This window comes from Cololabis saira, chromosome 20 (assembly GCF_033807715.1).
Source record: "Cololabis saira isolate AMF1-May2022 chromosome 20, fColSai1.1, whole genome shotgun sequence".
Taxonomy (NCBI): Eukaryota; Metazoa; Chordata; class Actinopteri; order Beloniformes; family Belonidae; genus Cololabis; species Cololabis saira.
The window spans coordinates 30821686-30843295 of NC_084606.1; the positions used below are offsets into that span (position 1 = coordinate 30821686).

The 21610-nt window shown below is 41.1% G+C and overlaps 1 protein-coding gene across 1 annotated transcript in view; it reads left to right on the forward strand.

Moving 5' to 3' along the window:
• LOC133420618 (phospholipid-transporting ATPase ABCA1-like) overlaps window positions 1-21610 on the forward strand; it is a 278328-nt gene that overhangs the window by 87135 nt on the left and 169583 nt on the right. The window contains exons 15-20 of the mRNA XM_061710356.1: window positions 4956-5178; window positions 10229-10450; window positions 13886-14090; window positions 14418-14534; window positions 14776-14947; window positions 21136-21267. Of these exons, the coding sequence (XP_061566340.1) occupies window positions 4956-5178; window positions 10229-10450; window positions 13886-14090; window positions 14418-14534; window positions 14776-14947; window positions 21136-21267 (1071 nt within the window). The remainder of the gene's footprint in view (window positions 1-4955; window positions 5179-10228; window positions 10451-13885; window positions 14091-14417; window positions 14535-14775; window positions 14948-21135; window positions 21268-21610) is intronic.

Below are 21610 nucleotides of genomic sequence, written 5' to 3' on the forward strand. Positions count from 1 at the left end.
ACAACCAATCAGAGGAAGGGGCGGGGCTAATTCAGGCCAATGAAGGTGAAGGACTCATTACAGAGTCCCATGACACCACCCACAACTTCCTATGTCAAACCATTCAAAAGTTATGGCAGAGAAAAGTATTCTAGGGGGCGCTGTTGAGCCGTTAGGCCACGCCCATTAATGCAAACCATGAAATATCAAATTTATCGCCAAGCCTGCCTTGCATGCAAAATTTGGTGACTTTTGGAGAACTATCAAATATGGACCAATCAGATGAAGGGGACGAGCGCTTTTTCACGTCTAGCGTCGCCACGGTAACACTTTTGAAAGAGAAAAGTAATGTGCGTCGTCGCAGGAAAGAGACGCACATCTTGATAAAAAAAAACACAAACATTTGCTTACAAAATTTTCGGCATACAGCCTTGAAAGAGAAAAGTAATGTGCGTCGTCGCAGGAAAGAGACGCACATCTTGATGTAAAAAAAAACACAAAATTTGCTTACAAAAATTTCAGCATCCTGCCAGGCTCGAACTCCCAACCACCGACACCAAAGACCGCAATGATCTGGTTGAGCTATATCTCAGCTGATACCTCACATTGACTTACTGGCTTAGGAGAGACCAAGATAGCGATATAATGTCCCGAACCTTTTTTTCCTAATTTATTAAATATTTGTAAGGTATAAATATTAGTAAAACACTACTATTTTATTATTACTTTTTCTGTAACCATTCAACCGCGGTTCTAACCGGGCTGAGCACGGGACTATTTCTAACGTCACCACATTACAACAGCTGATTGGTCGGGGGGCGGGGCCGTCATCACCCTACTCGCCACTGATTGGTCGGGGGGCGGGGCCGTCATCACCCTACTCGCCACTGATTGGTCGGGGGGCGGGGCCGGCAGACGTTTGAATCAGGAAGCGGGAGTCAAACCATTAAAAAGTTATAGCAGAAAAAAGGGACAACCAATCAGAAGAAGGGGCGGGGCTAATTAAGGCCAACGAAGCTTAAGGACTCATTACTGAGTCCCATGACACCACCCACAACTTCCTATGTCAAACCATTCAAAAGTTATGGCAGATAAAAGTATTCTAGGGGGCGCTGTTGAGCCGTTAGGCCACGCCCATTAATGCAAACCATTTAATATCAAATGTATCACCAGGCCTGGTTTGCATGCAAAATTTGGTGACTTTTGGAGAACTATCAAATATGGACCAATCAGATGAAGGGGACGAGCGCTTTTTCACGTCTAGCGTCGCCACGGTAACACTTTTGAAAGAGAAAAGTAATGTGCGTCGTCGCAGGAAAGAGACGCACATCTTGATGTAAAAAAAACACAAAATTTGCTTACAAAAATTTCAGCATCCTGCCAGGCTCGAACTCCCAACCACCGGCACCAAAGATCGCAATGATCTGGTTGAGCTATATCTCAGCTGATACCTCAAATTGACTTACTGGCTTAGGAGAGACCAAGATAGCGATATAATGTCTGGAACCTTTTTTTCTTAATTTTTTAAATATTTGTAAGGTATAAATATTAGTAAAACACTACTATTTTATTATTACTTTTTCTGTAACAATTCTACCGCGGTTCTAACCGGGCTGAGCACGGGACTATTTCTAACGTCACCACATTACAACAGCTGATTGGTCGGGGGGCGGGGCCGTCATCACCCTACTCGCCACTGATTGGTCGGGGGGCGGGGTCGTCATCACCCTACTCGCCACTGATTGGTCGGGGGGCGGGGCCGGCAGACGTTTGAATCAGGAAGCGGGAGTCAAACCATTAAAAAGTTATAGCAGAAAAAAGGGACAACCAGTCAGAAGAAGGGGCGGGGCTAATTAAGGCCAACGAAGCTTAAGGACTCATTACTGAGTCCCATGACACCACCCACAACTTCCTATGTCAAACCATTCAAAAGTTATGGCAGATAAAAGTATTCTAGGGGGCGCTGTTGAGCCGTTAGGCCACGCCCATTAATGCAAACCATGAAATATCAAATGTATCGCCAAGTCTGACTTGCATGCAAAATTTGATTACTTTTGGAGAACTATCAAATATGGACCAATCACATGAAGGGGGGCGCGCTTTTTGGTGTCTAGCGTCGCCACGGTAATGCTTTTGAAAGAGAAAAGTAATGCGTGTAGTCCCAGGATGGAGACGCACATTTTGATGTATAACACACCTGGGTGCACATTACGGTTTGGGCCGTATTAATTGCCGAAGGAATGGCATAAATTGCGCCAAAATTACACAATTAATTCAAAATGGCCGACTTCCTGTTCGGTTTCGGCCATGGCTCCAAGAGACTTTTCTTGAAGTTGTGCCATGATACAGGTGTGTAGCGATTTTCGTGCATGTACGTCAAACCGTATCGTGGGGCTTGAGGCACAAATGTTTCCGGGGGGCGCTGTTGAGCCATTTTGGCACGCCCATTAATGTAAACCATAAAATATCAAATTTACCGCCAGGCCTGGCTTGCATGCCAAATTTGGTGCCTTTTGGGGAACTATCAAATATGGACCAATCAGATGAAGGGGGGGTGCGCTTGTTGGCGTCTAGCGTCGCCACGGTAACACTTTTGAAAGAGAAAAGTAATGCGTGTAGTCGCAGGATGGAGACGCACATTTTGTTGTATAACACATCTGGGTGCACGATACGGTTCGGGCCGTATTAATCCTCGAAGGAATGGCATATATTGCTCCAAAATTACGCGATTAATTCAGAATGTTCAAAATGGCCGACTTCCTGTTCGGTTTCGGCCATGGCGCCAAGAGACTTTTCTTTAAGTTGCGACATGATACAGGTGTGTACCGATTTTCGTTCATGTACGTCAAAGCGTATTATGGGGCTTGAGGCGCAAAGTTTTTTCTGTCGAACCAATCAGATGAAGGGTGGGCGCGCTTTTTGTCGTCTAGCGTCGCCACGGTAACGCTTTTGAAAGAGAAAAGTAATGCGTGGTGTCGGAGGATGGAGACGCACATTTTGATGTATAACACACTTGGGGGCACGTTACGGTTCGGGCCGTATTAACTGCCGAAGGAAGGGCATAAATTGCGCCAAAATTACACAATTAATTCAAAATGGCCGACTTCCTGTTCGGTTTCGGCCATGGCTCCAAGAGACTTTTCTTGAAGTTGTGCCATGATACAGGTGTGTAGCGATTTTCGTGCATGTACGTCAAACCGTATCGTGGGGCTTGAGGCACAAAGTTTTCAAGGGGGCGCTGTTGAGCCATTTTGCCACGCCCATTAATGCAAACCATTAAATATCAAATTTTTCGCCAGGCCTGCCTTGCATGCAAAATTTGGTGACTTTTTGGGCACGTTTAGGGGGGCAAAAAGGCCCTCCTTTCGTCAGAAAAATAATAATAATAATAATAATAATAATAACGCGAAGAATTCCTACAGATACAATAGGGCCTTCGCACTGCAAGTGCTCGGGCCCTAATAATAATAATAAAAATTCCTGCAAATACAATAGGGCCTTCGCACTGAAGGTGCTCGGGCCCTAATAATAATAACGCGAAGAATTCCTACAGATACAATAGGGCCTTCGCACTGAAGGTGCTCGGGCCCTAATAATAAAAATTCCTACAGATACAATAGGGCCTTCGCACTGAAGGTGCTCGGGCCCTAATAATGAACCCTAAATTACCAAAATAACCTTCTTAACAAAAATAAATCTCCTCTTACACTTATAAGGTGAGCATGAATCAATCTTTTTTATGGTGTAAAATTGTATCTATTTATTTACTTTTATTTATTTAATTTTAGTTGTTACATTTCTGGAAAAGAAAAAAGTCAAATCATACATGAGAGAATTCAGTTTGTGGCAAAATAGTTTTACTTGTATGAAACTGAAGATGCATAATGCAAACCTGACATTTACTTTTAGTTCAGTTTGTGGAAAATGTTTGGCCTGGCTTTCTTTCTTCTTTAAAACTTAAACAGTTATAAAGCATTACAAACTGTAACAATAGGGCAAACACACAGCATCGTTTTGTATTTTGTGTCTTTCAAATAAAAGACAATTTTTTCCAGTCATATGTTCCTCTATCAAGGTTGTTAAAAAAATACTGCTATAATATCGTATCGTTATCGTGACCTCAATATCGTGTATCGTACCGTATCGTGAGATTAGTGTATCGTTACACCCCTATTTGATACATAATCAATACAAAACGTGGAACAAAAACCTTACGACATAACTGCAGCACTTGAGAAACAGTTTTCTTGAAGTGACTCAAACTTGATTCATTAAAAAAAGCTCCTAACCTCCCTTTTCTTGGCGGGTGCCTCACCTCACAATCAGCATTTAATTGATGGGCTGTAGTGCTAATTACAACCAGAGCCAGCCCGGCAGCAAGAAACAGAAAAGCTGTCTTGAGAAGTTTTTCAAGCATGGCACATTCACTGGAGAGGAAGAAGAGCAGCACATTCTGATGAGGCTGTTGCTTAGATTCCTGGGATTGATTAGGAAGAGATGGATATGTCAATAATCAGTGCAACATTTAGCATTTTGTTTTGACCGAGTGATAAGGACAACGACTCTTCCTAATTTCTTTTAGATATATAAAGGGCAGACGATTCAGTTTCACCATGCAGTTATGATCTATTATTGATTAAACTGAAGGATGTAAAAGAATAAAAGGAACAAAATAAAAAAGTCAAAGTGAATCTTTACTCTTAATTAGTCCAGTTATGGCTTTTGGTAAAATGTAAAAAAAAAAAAACTTTTTTCAGAGCCTAAAATCCTCATTAAGCATGTTCCTTTGTTTTACAGTCGAAAGTTGACTTTGTTTGTATCAGCAACTTGCCGTTAAGGCGTGTGCGTTTCCAACATCTTCCAACATGTACACAGAGGGAGAAGATTAAAACGAAAGCGGGCATCCGTCTGGGACTCCGCAGTCCCTTTGTGAGCACACGCCTCTGATCTTTTTGATTGCTTCCCTCTATACCCAGCTTCATACAGAGTATTGGAAGCATCCTCCCCATGTTCCTGGTGCTGGCTTTCATGTACTCTGTGTGCATGACCATCAAAGGCCTGGTGTGGGAGAAGGAGCTCCGGCTCAAGGAAGTGCTTCGCGCCGTTGGCATTCAGAACGGCGCCCTCTGGTCGGCAAGGTTCATCGAGAACATTGTTCTGCTCACGGTTCCTTGTGTGCTTATAAGTGTCATGGTTAAGGTCAGTAAAAGAGTCGCCCAATGGAGAATATCAAAACACAAAGCATGCAGTATGAAAGCGATGCACAGAGAGCTTGAATATTTGAACATCCGTAATACTGGGTGTTCTTGTAACAAGGACAAAAACACACTGAAATTGAACATTTAAATGTTAATTTGAGTGCACATTTGTTTTGATTTAGGAGCTAATAATTTGCAGCACAACCTAGAAAATGAGCATCTGTCTAAACACACCCAACCAACTAAACTTTTGTGACCACGCAGGTCACTCAGGACAGGGAACTAATCATGCTTTGTGTTTTGGGTACTCTCACTGGAGTTAATCACCAGTTAATGAGCACAGAATCGGATCACGATCTGGAATTCTTCAAATCAGCTGGTTTTAATCAAGCATGCCACCAAAACCTGAGCTGTATTTTATTGTATCTCCTGTGATCTCCGGAAATATTTGATTCATTTCTCTTTTGTAATTTGGAGAAGAAAATGTTTTGCGCCTCATATGTTTATATGTGGATTCAAGATTGATTGCCTTTTGCTAGTAGGATGCTATGTAATGTTTTCCACCGTGTTGCATCTAATTTGCTCGGTAATGTAGTAAAGTATTGACATCTGGTTAAAGTAACCACCGTAACATATTACTCTTGCTTATTACTGTTTAACAAATCGTCTGGATTGATGTAAAAACTTTTAAAAGATGTCATTGTTGTCGATTGTTCTGCAGATAGTAATTAGTTTAGCCACTGATTTAAATGTTCAACATTACATTTATACAGTTGTTGTTTGTCCTTGATCAATAATCATCAGCACACTGTGCAGTATAGGGAAAACATTTGCTTCATTTTTGATTATTTCTAAATATATTTTGAATTGCCATTAACAATTTGGTATTATTTAACAATCTTTTTCTTTTTTTGTCAAGTCTTTGCTGTGGATATTGACTAGATTTCATTTAGCTGTTTATGTATTAATCTAACATTAGAAACAAAGGTTTGTCAACATATAGAAGCCTTTTCTTTTCTGTAGGACTGTCCATCAGCTTAAGGATTAATTAGGAATCAACCAAAAGCCTGCACGGTCTTACAAAGAAGTCTATTCATGCCTTTTGTGACATACAGCATAGCGGCATTATTTTTTCCATCTCGGTTAGCGAGAGCGTATCCTTCAACAACTCCTTGTTTTGTGGGCATACTTAATGTAATAAAAAAAAAGATGGTTCTTGTAGATTGGCCTAATCAATTTCTCCAGTTTAATTGGAAAATGCGGCTGGTAAATAAAAACTGATATTTGAACAGCTGGGTGAAATGTAATTTCCCATCAGCCTAATGTGTTTGCAAGCCATCAACAGTTTGTAAACATTAATAACAATAAATTGAGTTAGTTGAGTGCCTTAGAGGAGCAAGCAGGCATCATGTGCATTCAGATCACAGGCCTATTCTAAATGATAATTTCCCAGCCATTTTCAGCACATTAATAATAATGGCAAATCAAATGGTAATTATCAAAAGGCTGTATCTGGATTAGGTCTGACAACAAGCAGGTTTGTCGTTTGCACCTGAGTCCTCTGTCATTTTACACTTGTTTTCTCCTCCATTATGATGGAGGTAATGCATTTACCATTTGGCATCCAGGGGATTTATTTACGCTGTTCCCAGACGTGTCTCTGACATCAGCTTGCATGAACCAGGGTGTTTGTTTGAGAAAAGTGGCTGTTCAAACCTCGTTATTCCTATTTCAGCATCACAAAGCCATCTTCCAGATGTTTTTATCATCTTTGCATTTGGTGATCCGAGTTAGGGATGGACTAAAAAATGTATCACGATAATTTCTGGCATTTATCCCGATAACGATAAAAATGACGATTAAAAAAAAAATACCAATACAACTCCACCTTTGTAACTATAAATCTATCACCACATTCAGTCTTTGGAGCCCCCAAAACACTGCTGTAAAAGATACTAAATACTACTAAACGAATACTAAATGCTACTAAACGTCCTTTCTTTCTTTCTTTCTTTCTTTCTTTCTTTCTTTCTTTCTTTCTTTCTTTCTTTCTTTCTTTCTTTCTTTCTTTCTTTCTTTCTTTCTTTCTTTCTTTCTTTCTTTCTTTCTTTCTTTCTTTCTTTCTTTCTTTCTTTCTTTCTTTCTTTCTTTCTTTCTTTCTTTCTTTCTTTCTAGCTCATGTATTTCTTTCTTTCTTTCTTTCTTTTTTTCTGGCTCATGTATTTCTTTCTTTCTTTCTTTCTTTTTTTCTGGCTCATATATTTCTTTCTTTCTTTCAGGCTCATTTCTTTCTTTCTTTCTTTTTTTCTAGCTCATGTATTTCTTTCTTTCGTCCTTTTTTTAGGTTCCTTCCTTTCTTCCTTCCTTCTTTCACGCACACGTACGTTGTGCGTCGATTTAATGCAGAACCATAATTCAGGCTTCACACAAAAACGTCATCAACGGGAATTTATCGTTTTTACCGCGAGATGACAAATTCTTACTGTGGGGACTTTTTGACGGTATATCGTGAACGGTAAAATATCGCCCATTCCTAATCCGCATCTCTTAATGTTGTAAATCAGGCGATTTCTCCTGCGTCCTTTGCCTTACGGTGTATCAAGTTGTAAACATTGCTGGTGTTATCGTTGCTGAAAACCTAAAGAACCTTCTTTCTCTACCACATGTGGAAAACTAAAAAAAAAAAAAAAAAAAGCTGCTACATGAAAGCATGATCCATGTAGTGAAAAAATAAAAAACACCTATGTCAGGAAAGGCGCCTTCGTTACATACCATATGGGAAGCAGTGCATACAATACAAGCTTCAAAGACAAAAAGAGATGCATCAGGTGGAACTTTTGCGTGACATTTTTTGAGATGGAACATTGCATGACCCCCTCCACCTTTGCCTCTCCTCACAGGTCTAACAACTTATCAGTCTCCAGTGCTGACCTTTCCACACCAGACACCTCTCAGAATGGGCGACCTATCATGAAAAGATTTAGTTTTCCTTCCGAGAAATGTACTTTTTCCGTTATCCTTTCATGTCTGATGAAACATTCATTCTGCCTATTATAATACAGATGGCTGAATACATAACCAATGATCAAATGACTTATCTTTAGGTGTTTGAGAACCAAGGTACAAGGCCTAAGTATTATTTTTTTGCTCCTCCCTTATCCAGTTTAAAGCTCTCATGACAACTAGATATATCCACCCATTTTGAATTCTAAGATATCATTATAGTGCAGGTGAAAGAAAGATCATGATTAGACATCATTATGAGATTTGAATACAGTTTCTTGTTATGGCAAATCCTTAAAACGCGTCATCGTCTCTCTGGTCTGGTTCCTCCACCTTTCAGGTTCCTCCGCTCGCTGGCAAGCTCTATTCCCTTATACATGACTTTAGCCTGGATCTATTCGGTGGCCATGATCGTTAAGGGTATTGTTGCTGAGAAAGAGGCCAGACTGAAGGAGACAGTGATGATCATGGGCCTGAGGAGTGGCATCTATTGGCTGAGCTGGGCCGTGTCCAGCGTTCTGCCGCTGGCCGTCAGCGCTGTGCTCCTTACTCTTATTCTCAAGGTGATTTAACAATGATTTAAGAGTGGCTATAAAAGGATCCAACGATACTTTTAGAGAGTTTGGGCCATCAACTTTACTAAAGAAAAGTGATCTTCAGTTACAATGACAAGAAGTGAAACTTTGGCAGGAAAATGTGATGATTTAATTTGACCCAAATTAAGCTGTACTTGACACAGGCCACTTTCACACAGCAGTTGTGGTAGAGAAACACTGGAGAGCCCCTTCTTCAATCCACCTCCACTCGCCAACTGTGCATCCACAATGTTTCCCCAAAAATGCAGCATTCCCTCCCCAGTGGGTGCTTTCACAAAACATTCCAATTGTATCTGCATAACTGTCCTAGTTCTCTCTCTCGTAACTCTTCGTAACGCTCCATATCTTTTCCTGCGAGACTTAATAAAAACAAAGAAAAAGAAAATCTCAACTCTCGAATCTCTTGAAAATAGTCAACAGAAGACGAAGGCAGCACATGATCAATTTGATCAATTTCATGATTAATTGATTATTCAGCGGCAAATCCCATTGGTAATGCAGTAGTGCATAATGATTAAGTAGTGTTATAGCAAGGCTTCATTGTATCAATGAGGCCAAAAACAGCAGGAAACTAGACTTTGATGACTTTAGATTAGCCGACTACGTCACATCCACCGTGGCAAAAGATGTGCAAATGCGAAGAAATCGTTTCCATTGCACGTCAACACGTCTGAAAAACCCCACATGAAAGCATTTTCCATTACAGGTTTTTCTTCGCGATATCTCGGTTTTGCACAAATCAAAAACAAAAGGAAAACCTGCTTGTTACAGCCTCGCAGGGTGGAACACAAAATGACACCATTCTACCTTATTGGAATTCACACAACACGGTGAGGTGGAATAAAGGCGCTCCAGGGCTGGGACTAACTGGCTGTGTGAACGGGGCAACTAATACAAACCAATCTCAGAGAAGGCACCAGCAACATGGTGCACAATTGTAAAGACCTGTTGGATTCATTAGCCGCTCTCTGACATTAGAGAAGGATCCTTTTGTCAAACAGGCAGGGTAAAAGAGTGGCACGTCTCAAGACCATCAAATCATGTGTTTGAGTGTTTTACTCTGCCTGGCCTGACATAGCCGTACCAAGTGAGTTAGCCTGGAACCTCTCAGTTAATTGTTTGATTTCCACCAGATGATCCCAGCGTTCACCTGCAACAGAATGTGCGATGACCTCTGTGGGCGTCCTTTGCATGTTCTCCACTTCTCACAACTGCAGGAGTGGCTGGATGGAAATCATTTTGACTGAGAGGAAGAGAGAGGACAGGCGAATTCTGAAACCTTTGGTCTCAAATTCGTCTGGTCTCCTGGCCAACTCCAATGAGTTTTAGAAAAACAATCAGCAATGATAATCACTTTTTCTGAACCTTCCTTTTTGATAATGTCTTGTAACTCAAAGAAAGCATTGTACTATTAACTAATCTCTCCTCATTTCTCCTAATTTTGGTTCACAGTATGGCAAAGTCCTACAATACAGCGACCCCTCCGTTATCTTTGTCTTCCTCCTGGTGTTCTGCCTCACCACCATCTCTCAGTGCTTCCTGATTAGCGTCTTCTTCTCCAAGGCCAACTTAGCAGCGGCGTGCGGCGGCCTCATCTACTTTCTCCTCTACCTACCGCACGTCCTCTGCTACGCCTGGAGGGACGTCATGGGTTTTGGGACCAAGGTTGCTGTGGTAAGTCTATCTTAGGCTCTGGCATGGTTTTTAAAATCTCCCCCTGCTGTTCTCGTGAGGGAGGGCTGCCTCGATTCTGAGGTTATGTTTTCACTTTAATCACACTTTATCTGTCACGGTTGTTCCTTATCCATTTCCTGTTCTTTTTAAATCCAAGCACAAGTCTGATTTTCTTTGGCGCTGCTTATCATGAATGGAAGCGGGTTCACCTCCAGTGCCAGTAATATCGGTCTTGGATTTGCTATTGTCTGTGCAAGCCACCCGATAATAAATTGTGAGCTGTGAGCCTTACAAATGAATTAAGGGGGGGTCCAGTGATGTTAAAACTGCAACTCAGTGCCTTGCAGAAAATGGTTTTACTTCTCATGATGTCTCTATACATTGTTTTTTAATATTCATAAAAGTCATAGTCATATTATGCCCTCAATCAGAAATTCTGTAAAACTGATTATGCTCAAGTGATGACATTTCCTAACAAGGAAGGACAAGAAACACTCTCCGAGGAAGTTATGGATCTTCTCCTGATCGCTGGGGGATAAGGGACAAATTCTGTACCGTTGCTCAACTTTCAGTGTAGCCTTTCTGTGTGACCTCAGATACATGTATCAGTTGTCCTCAATTTTTGCCTTGCAGACAAATTTAGACAAAACATCTTGAGCCATCTTTGCAGTGTGTTCACATGCATCCTCAAGGAATTGCATTCACCCCATGCTTTTCTTTTATATCAACTTCCCCAATGTGGCATCAGGTGTGTGGCTGTTGTCGTGCCTCGGTGTCGTTATTTCAGTGTGACATGGCATCACACATGACCGCCTGATACAGGTTACCTCTGCTTTCAGCTTTCATCTTCACGCACTTGTTTTGGCCAAAAGGCAGTTCTAACACATCAGTCACCTGAAATTGTCCCTTTGAGTAGATCTTCCAAAGTTATGGCGTTATTATATATTTTTTTTTTGCAGAGAAGAATTTTCAGTCATTTATTATTTACTGAATGCGTGCTAGTTAGTAAGACCTTCTTTTTATCTGTTAAACAGAAAAACGTATTTAATCTCTGTACGAAATACAATTTCTAGGGCCTTCACAGGGTGCTGAGATTTTCTCCCTGCTAGATGGATTGCCCTGCAGCCTTGTAATTAACAGGAGCAGAGATCTTCTGACCAAACTGCTATCCAGGTTATCCTCCACACTATCAGAGATGATTATGTCTGTGTGCAATTTCTCTCTTTGTCTCACCTCGGAGAGGAGGAGAGCTTCAGACAGAGTATAGTGCCCCCCTTGCAGGCTACTGCAGAGACCTTTTCTTTCCTTTTTTAATGAGGTATAAACAAAACACCGACTATAACTCTTTTGTTCTCAAAAACTAGAGATAATTTAAATTATCCATCCACTCCCTGAAGATCTAGGAAAACTGGAACTGTCCTGCCGCTAGTGTGAGACTTCTCAGGCTTTTCTTTGGTGAATCTGATTAATTTGATCCGCGGTTTTACATCTAGCCCCAGTTATGTGACGTGGCTGACTTTCTTTAGAATATAAGGCCTCCTTTAGGGTTGCAACTAAAGGTTATTTTTGTTATCAATTACTAAGGATGAGGGGCTGGTGGAGCATTTATTCAGACCATACACACCCCGAGAGGGAGCGAGGAGTGAGAGGAATGATGCACAATGGAAGTCTGGAGCTGTATCTGCCTTGAACATTCAGCTGTAACAGCATCCCGCTGATGTTTGTGTGAATGCTATTTCTTAAATGGGATGTCCACGAATTGCTTTGGCCCCTTTTGGGACGTCATGATTACCAAATTCAAGTTTTAATGAGAGAGAAAGTACTTAAGGGTTTTGCTTAGAGCTAAAGGGTGAATTGGGATTAAGTTAAGGCGGCAGTTGGCTGTAGAAAATGTATGGGAGTCACCTTAATAGAAAAACATTTTAATGTTTGCAGAATATTGAATAGTCTTTAAAAGAAATGTTTTTAGACAGGAAGGCACTAGTCTCTCATTCTTGCCAGTAATTCCAGCTGTACTTGTTGAAAATGTCCTGGACAAAAGCAGCAACCTTGATTACTTTTCCTCTTAACAATAGACCTTTTTTAGTCCACAGTCTGCTGAATGATGTCTAAATCACCACTTTGACATGTGTTCAATAGATGGGGCTTGTTTTGACCGCCTCCCAACTCATGCCCTTTTCTCAACAGCCAGAGGAGTGGCTCCTGTTGTTTTGTCAGCCATTCATACAGAGGTCAAGGATGGGCGCCCACTGGCCCCGCTGTCAGCCCTCATCTGCTGACTGATTGGCAGACGGGCGGTGGAGGACAGCGCCAGAAGTTGCCAGCAGTGCTAGCAGCCAGGCTAGAGGTTTGGCATCCCTGCAGAGCTTCTCTGTGTGGCGGTGTAACATCGGGAAACCGTGACGATTCGTCTCTCAAGCTTCAGCAAACACTTCTGCCGGAGTATAAATGCCGCGAGCAAATGAGGTGTGATAAAACAGCTGGCAGGCAGCATGGCAGTGCGGAATGAGAGGCCATGGCAGATGATGTCTCGTGGGCAAAGCATCATTTGTTGTTTCCCCCCTGAATGAAAGCACCGACAAATCTTTGTTTGCAGCTGATGCATTGCTCTGCCCATCTTTCTTATTACTTCACTTAAATTCAGAAATAAAAGATCACTGAACCACTGAAACAAATTGTCTAAAAATAAAATTATCTTTAAGACCATTAGGTTTAGGCAATATTGGTTTTTTTTTTAATATATGTTTACATATGTTAGATAATTGCTAACCAGTTGCTTATTATCTGATTTAAATTAACAATAACAACTAATGATGTTATGTTGGATGTATTTAAAGTGGAAATAAGAGGGTTATTTCCAAATTTCAACAATGGCTTCACATCCATCATACATCCAAGAAGTTTAAAATTAATTTAAAAAGATGCAGAGAAACATGAGGGACACTGTCACAGTGATATTGTCTTAAGGATTTTTCTGATTTGATTGAATGTTTTGAAGCTCTTAGGTGTCTTCTTATTGGTCAAATTTCTGCAAGGTTTCCATGAGGGGTTGGGTTGGGTATGAACGCACGCATCTCCTGTTGTCGGTCAGGAACTCAGGGCTCCAAACCAAGAGGTGAAACAAAGCTCTGAGAGATTATTTAGGTTCTTCATGTAAGTTCAGAAATCCAGCTGCAAATGTTGGAGTCAGGATCGGATCCATGAAAGTCCAGTGTCCACATATACTCTATCATTATTATCACTGCTTCTTATTGACCTGACCAGTGACATCACGGCACGTACCCTGAAGTTACACGTGGCCTCTTGAGTTTCTGGTTAAATCTAAACCAGTCTCCACCTTATGGTGTAATGTCTAAGAGAATTTGTTCTTGCAACTTTTTAGGGAAATCCAAAACTATGGAAAAGCAATGCCATGTCCATGTCTATCCCTCCCAGAGTTTATTGTCCTGTGTGGCCTTCGGCTTTGGCTGCGAGAACTTTTCCAAGTACGAGGAGCAAGGCATCGGTATTCAGTGGCACAACATTGGCAAAAGTCCAGAGGAGGGCGAGCCCTACACCTTCATCGTGTCCATCGTCATCATGCTCTTCGATGCTGCCTTTTATTGGGTCCTCACATGGTACATTGAAAATGTCTTTCCAGGTAAGTATTTTGAAGCAGATACATTAAAATGACATTGTTCATAAAATATAAAACCACCTTTTGCTGCCTTTTTGAATGCTTTTGCCAAGTATGTATTTAAAAAAATGCTAGACAGTGATGTCCTAATGTAATTTAAGCTCTTGCTGAAATCGACAGCAAATAAGACTCTCCTTCCAGACTGGTTATAACGTTTATCTCATGGGTCCAAATTAAAAGAGCCCAAGATTTGTGGCAATCAGCTGAGAGGACCATAATATGAGTTACTGTTATTCCATTGAGCCAAGACTATATCAAAGTATGAATTATATTGTCCATGACTGATCACAGGCCAGTATGGAATTCCTAAGCCGTGGTACTTCCCTTTCACTTCCGCTTATTGGTGTGGAAGAGAACCAGCTACTGAAGAAAACCCCGACCTGCTGAAAGACTCCAGTGCACAAAATGGTAAATGCTTCATTTTCTTTACTAACCTTTGTACCCCAACTCCAACTCAAATTTTAATGTTAAGGGGAAATATGTTTCCCTTTGTGTTTCCCATCTTTATTATTTATAAGGGCTAGTATTTATTCCATCATTTTTGTAGGAATCAGTATTATTAAAACCTAATGTGATCATTGTGTGGCTTCACACAACACTTATATCTTTGCTAGTCTCTGTTTATGAATGTTTATGTTTGTTTCTGAAGAATATCTGGAGAAGCCACCACCCAATATGAAAGCAGGGGTCTCCATTCGTAACCTCGTCAAAATCTACAAGACCGGGAAGAAGCTTGCAGTGGACGGACTAAGCGTGGACTTCTACGAGAGTCAGATCACATCTTTTCTTGGCCACAACGGAGCAGGAAAAACAACTACAATGTAAGCATCTGTTTCAGTTAGTTTTTACATTTTGTATTGTTAGTAACTATATCATTTTTCAGGTAGCACAAGGCAACCTTTGCAGTTTTCCGCTCAGGGGGTCCGCTTACAGGTGTGGAGGATAAGATACTTTGACAATACTTTTACAACCAAGATTTACTCTAGTTAGATCGCTTTCTCAGGACTTTCTCACGTTTTACCTTCCATCATTACTTTCTACAGTCTCTTAAGTCACATCTGCTATGATGTTCGCTCTATCTCTGGGAGTTAGTTTCTTCGTTATTGGTGTGTTACATGGCGCTGTAAAGACACATTTGTCGCAAAACACGCCCGGGACGGAAGTCAAATTTACTTTTTTTTTTAGGTTTCTGCTGATATTAGTGTAGAAGACCGCAAGAGCTGGAGACACTTAAAAGCAGTGGATGAGACACCTAAAAGTAATCCACCATTTCAACCAAAGATAGATTTTAACGTGGAAAAACTCCAGTCCAAATTAACACCAGTGTTTAGTTTTACTGATACAGCGCTTTTTTGTTTGTAGGATAAGTTCAAAACGATACCAAACAGAGATGTGTGTGAGATTAATCCAAGTTTAACACTGTGAAACTGCCAAAATCAGAATTAGAAAACTGCCTGTTATTCTCATGACATGCATTGGTAGTTCAGTGGTAGAATTCTCGCCTGCCACGCAGGAGGTTAAAACTGCTGACTTCTCAGTCTGTCAATGAACCATTGTCAGATGGACACATCTGTCCCAGATTTCCTGGGTTCAGGAGGAGGCCCAAATTGACCTTTGCCCTGAAACCGATCACATGCTCTGAATAAGATGGCCAGTTGGCCACTTCCTGAGAGATACTCAGGGGTTTTTGGACTGTCCTGGGACAACTGTTCTATTGTATTTGTAAAGTTAGCCTGCACACATCTGTTCAGAGTTCCTGTTTCAGCCCCAGAGGGCATATAACCTCAGCGACCTATGGTTTATAAAAACTTTAAGCTTCTGTTTACCTCTTTAACTGAAAATGTCACATGTGTGACATTTTGACCCCGATGTCTGTTCCTCTGTATGTTTCCCGTTTTCTTCCAGATGTCCATTTCATGTCTATTTACTGTTGTCTTCCAAATATGGTCAAAGTTTCCTGTCAGTTTACCAAATAAATAGCTTCCTGCAAAGGAGGGTCTTTGGGGAGCATTTGCTGTCAGGGGGCTGCCTCTGTCAGTATTGCTTTCCCCTCCTGCAGGAGCACCTGAAAAATCATTCCTAGTCTCCGGTGTCTTTTTCTAAGTTAATTAATGTATGTTGATGACTTTTTAACCTAACATTTTGGTGCCGAAACCCGGGAATCTCTCGAGCTGCGACGATTGGGGTGGCGTAAGATTCAACGGGCCATCTAAAAATCTGTCGACAGCCGGTTCCCGACTTCAGGGACGGGGCCAGGTTGATCTTGCGCTGTTCCAGAGTCCAGACGACGAGATTTCCCAGCCAGGGGAAGGCACTAGGAGACTAGGTGAGAGACCTCTTTTGAGTGAAATTTCTGTGTATACTAACAAGAAGGTTAGTGAAAGAGGTGATTGGCAGCAGGTCGGGGACACGATTTTTATAAGAAGGCATAGGGGCCTCTAAAAATACTATGCCTGGGGCAGTGCGTAAGGCCAACACGGGGGTTTCGGACCCGACAGAATAACAAGAGGAGGTTTCTTAGGAGTGATTTTTTTATGGTTTTGTTTATGTTTGTCTAATGTTTGTCTGATGTTTATGACAGGAAAACTGTCTGTTCAATGTTTGGGGTTTCCAAAATTGAGAGGAAAATTTTAAGTTGTTCACTAAATATCAGGCTAAAACCAAACTGTTGAAAAAGGAAACTTGTGTCCTGAGAGAAACTTAGGAAAGAAAATAACTTGTGACATGAATGTAAAACAAATCAATCATTTGTCCTTACTCTGTCTGTTGTGAAATCACTACTGATGATTGACAGCTTCAGAGGATGGGTTTCGTCCCGTAAAATGAGCACCGCTATATTTTTAGAATACAGTGGAAGGGTGTGTTCATGAGCCTACTGTCATTTGTATGTCAGTGACATTTTACACAGAAAGGGGTGTGTGCAGGAGTAACAAACCCGTTGTACAATCTTTTTAGAAAAGAAGAACTCTGAGTGCATACTAGCCTATTCACACTGAAAATGTGTACATTTGTGATCAGTGTTGCTATCATTTAGTTTGGGAGTTCATCTGAAGTGCACCAATTGAGTTTGGTTAGTGTAGGTTGAGGATAAATAATTTACACATTTGCAGTGATACACGAACCCACATGCAGATGATCTGAAGTGAGTGTTTAATGTTAGTGGGTTTTTGTCTATGTGTAATTTACACATGGGAATTTATCCCACAATTTTCTTAAGACTTCTATGAGTTTTCATAGAAGAGCGTGCATTTGCGTTGCAGCATGCAAACAGAAGATTAAGAATCTCCTGAAGACTTTTATAAGTACTCATGATTTATCTGGAGACAATTTTTCTGACAATTTTATGACAATTTTCTGGCATTTCTTTTTGATTTGGGGAAAATATAGCTCAACAACAGTTGAGAAGACATTATTTGATAGAATGATTCCTTTCAGTCCGACGTTTTGTGACTGTGAATTATTGTTTATATATATATATATAAGTTCACTGAAGACTACTGTTTACGTTGCAGGAGAGTTGCTGCACTGACAGTTTTTGTGTGGTGATACTTTAATAAGACCATAACCTACTTGGGTTGAAGTAAGAACGTTAATCAATGAGAAATTCTGTAGTCTAATCTACGGTGGGAGACAGAGTTTAAAAGGTTTTTGCCCCCATCTAATCTGGTGATGGGAGGGGGGATCTCTGAGGGACATAGATATCCAACCCTAGAGAATCATTAAGTCAGACTTGCCGACCTGCCAGGATGCAGAGGTCAAGAAGTGGGAGGGCCACTTATCTGGGGAGGAGTCAGGACTCAGGCAGTCCTGACCCCCTCTATCCACTGTTGACATTAGAAACAATGCTCTTGCAAAAAGAAAAAAGCATTTGGCTAAATGAAGGTGCTACTGCAACTAGCTACTGTAACTTCAGAAGGCCTTTGTCTGGAGCGAAGCAAACTGGTGCTTCCAAGGAAGTTGTTCCCCCTGGTGGCTAAGTTGAGCCATAGGGAGTTTCTATGGCTCAACAGGAGGGAGTGGGAGTATGTAAGGGTACATATGATACATCATGAGGATTAAATACTAAATACCCTTTAAAAATTTTTTAGTAGGAGTTTTCCGACATGTTGCAGATACAACATGAAAGGACCTATCCATTTGAAGTTGCTCATATGGATTTCATTCTTGGAGTGAACTAATGGCCTGTTAAGTTAAGGCTCAAGAAAGCCATGGCCTGAATGACGGCCATTAGTTGAACTGTACATGAGAATCGTCTTCTTGTACGCTGCTGTTTTCTTCCTCTCCCCCTCTCCTAAAGCAGGAACTGCTGAAACTGGGTAACCGGATCCTGAGTCGAGTGGTGAAACGTCATCACTCCGTCAGGACGGGTCCTTTTTGCTGTCCAGATCAGGACACCGGCAGCAGTAAAGGCTGCTGAATGATCTACTGCGTTCACCAGTTGCAGTGAAAGCTAGCGGAGAAACGTGCCAGGCTCGAGTAGTGCAGGAAGTCGGGCGGTTTCACAACCTTTGCCCGCCGAAGAAAACATCTGATGCCTATCTCGCCAGCCCAGCCTGAAGAATATGACTAGCCAAACTGACTTGCGACAACAAACTAGGAGAGGAGTCCGAGGAATGGAAGAGACTTTTTCATTACTGAGTCATGCTGACATAATCACTGAGATTCCGATTCCGATTCCGACTATCACTGTCTTTGTACTGTTCTGTGTTTTCATTACTTGTATGTTTACGATGACACTGGAGTGTTTTATTTTTTTTACTGTTGAAGTTTCAAAATGATAAAAAGGAGGGAAATGTGAGATTAATCCAAGTTTAACATTGTGAAACTGCCAAAATCAGAATTAGAAAACTGCCTGTTATTCTCATGACATGCATTGGTAGTTCAGTGGTAGAATTCTCGCCTGCCACGCAGGAGGTTAAAACTGCCCAAATTGACCTTTGCCCTGAAACCGATCACATGCTCTGAATAAGATGGCCAGTTGGCCACTTCCTGAGAGATACTCAGGGGTTTTTGGACTGTCCTGGGACAACTGTTCTATTGTATTTGTAAAGTTAGCCTGCACACATCTGTTCAGAGTTCCTGTTTCAGCCCCAGAGGGCATATAACCTCAGCGACCTATGGTTTATAAAAACTTTAAGCTTCTGTTTACCTCTTTAACTGAAAATGTCACATGTGTGACATTTTGACCCCAATGTCTGTTCCTCTGTATGTTTCCCGTTTTCTTCCAGATGTCCATTTCATGTCTATTTACTGTTGTCTTCCAAATATGGTCAAAGTTTCCTGTCAGTTTACCAAATAAATAGCTTCCTGCAAAGGAGGGTCTTTGGGGAGCATTTGCTGTCAGGGGGCTGCCTCTGTCAGTATTGCTTTCCCCTCCTGCAGGAGCACCTGAAAAATCATTCCTAGTCTCCGGTGTCTTTTTCTAAGTTAATTAATGTATGTTGATGACTTTTTAACCTAACAATGTGCTTGTTTGTCTTTGTCTTTTTAATCAAAAAAGACTTTATTTCAGAATTTATGAGCAAAATCAAAGAATACCATCCAATTAAATATGCAAAAACAGAAGAATACAACATTCTTCCAATCTATTATTATTTAGAGCAATGGGAGAGTTATGTCAGATAAGTAAATTATCTGCAAACAGTTTTCGGCATTACATTTAATCAAGTTCATCGTTTGATTGATATATGTCCTTTCAACCAGTTAGAATCTCTTTAAAGTGAATCTTCTGGTTGAAGATTCAGCTAGTTGTGATAAGGGAGGTGGTCCAATCTTTTAAATTCAAAACTGTTTCCATGTCTGTGGTCAATAGTCACTTCAGATGGATCTTGTTTAATTATACATATAAAAATAACATCAGTATTTTTCTAATTATGTGCTGGAGGATCTGGTTCCCCTCTCATCCCCCTCTCACTTATGGTCACCGCGTTCACAAAGTAACGAATTCTGAGACGGCATTCATCACACTGAGTCCGCCGATGTGTTGGTAGTGGGAGTTATCTAATTGCTGCTTGAAAAATAGTGACAAAGGTTGGTCGGGGTTTAGGATGACAGGAAATAAATGAAAGCCAGTGGCCCAGAAAGTATGAGCGATAGAGAGCAAGCAATGCAGGACTAAGGGCTGCGGGGGAAGACATCCGCTCTGAGCAACTGGAACTAAACATAAGAGAGAGCAATAAGAGAAAGGACAGAAGAAGGACTCTGACACACTAAATCTCTGTGTTTATGCATTTCCAGAGCATCATATCTCCCTTTCTTTGAGGTGCAATATAACATCCAAGGTTGTATATAAATTCCAAGCATAAAAATGTTTACTTTCAGGGTGCTATGCAGAGACTTCACTCAGTGTTCAGGGTTTCAGCTCTAACCAAATCAGTTCCAGTTTCATATATAAACCATCACAACTGAGCAAATATCAAGCTTGTCTGAACATTAATTGGCTATGCAGTAATGTCGTTACCAGAGATTATTGTTTGTAGGTTATGATTATGTTTTGTGTTGAAAAGGAAACGGTGAATAAAAAGTAGAAACTCGGCTGTATCGAAGCCAGACAAATGTAATTACTGAGTTTGTCTTTATTTTAGCCTTTTTTTTTTTTTATCAAAGACACAAATAAAAGAGAGAAACAATTACATATTCAATCAAAAGTCATGCCAAATAACAGTGAAGGAAGTAATGTCAGTTAATCTTGCAGTCTTGTTTCGTGCAGAGATGCTGCTGTTTTTGTCCCTGTTGCTCTCCGTTTTAGCTCTGCAGCTTTGAAGAACTCGCTCTTATCTGAACTTGCTTTGTTTATGGTAAAATCTACAATAACTGGCTGCAGGTGCCTAGCGAAACCCAGCCACCAACCAACCTAACAACCCTTCTGGCTTCTAGTAACCTCTTACAAAAGAACGTTGGTTCTTTTTGTTTCGGCACCTGTTTCATGTAGCTGCAACGATCACAGCTGGATTTTGATTGCATATTGTGACTTTCCCAGAGTCATTAATTCCGTCATTTTTCTCGGTAGGTCCATTCTGACCGGACTGTTCCCGCCTTCATCAGGAACTGCGTTCATCAACGGATATGACATACGCACTGACATGGATCACATCCGGAAGTACTTGGGCATGTGTCCGCAGCATAATGTCTTATTTGATGAGTGAGTGGATTAAGAAACAAATCATGTTCTTATGTTCTTATCCAGCCACTGGTTTATTCATAATGTGTGCTAAAATAGAAAGAAGGGTATGTTGGACTGCACGTTAACCTGAAATGCAGTAGCAACTTTCAGATTACTGAGCCAACAGTGTGAGAGGGAGTTCCTGCCAGGCCCGGCAGGGTTTTTCTTGCACTCTCAGGGACGAAACAGCGCTTGATTCTCGCCCAAGGCCTGACAATTTGCCACAGGCCAGATAGTTGTGTTGGTAGGATACTGTTTTAATGATAAAGTTGTTAAGAACCACAACAATAATGTGCCAACACCCCTAAAATGGCAAGCCGAT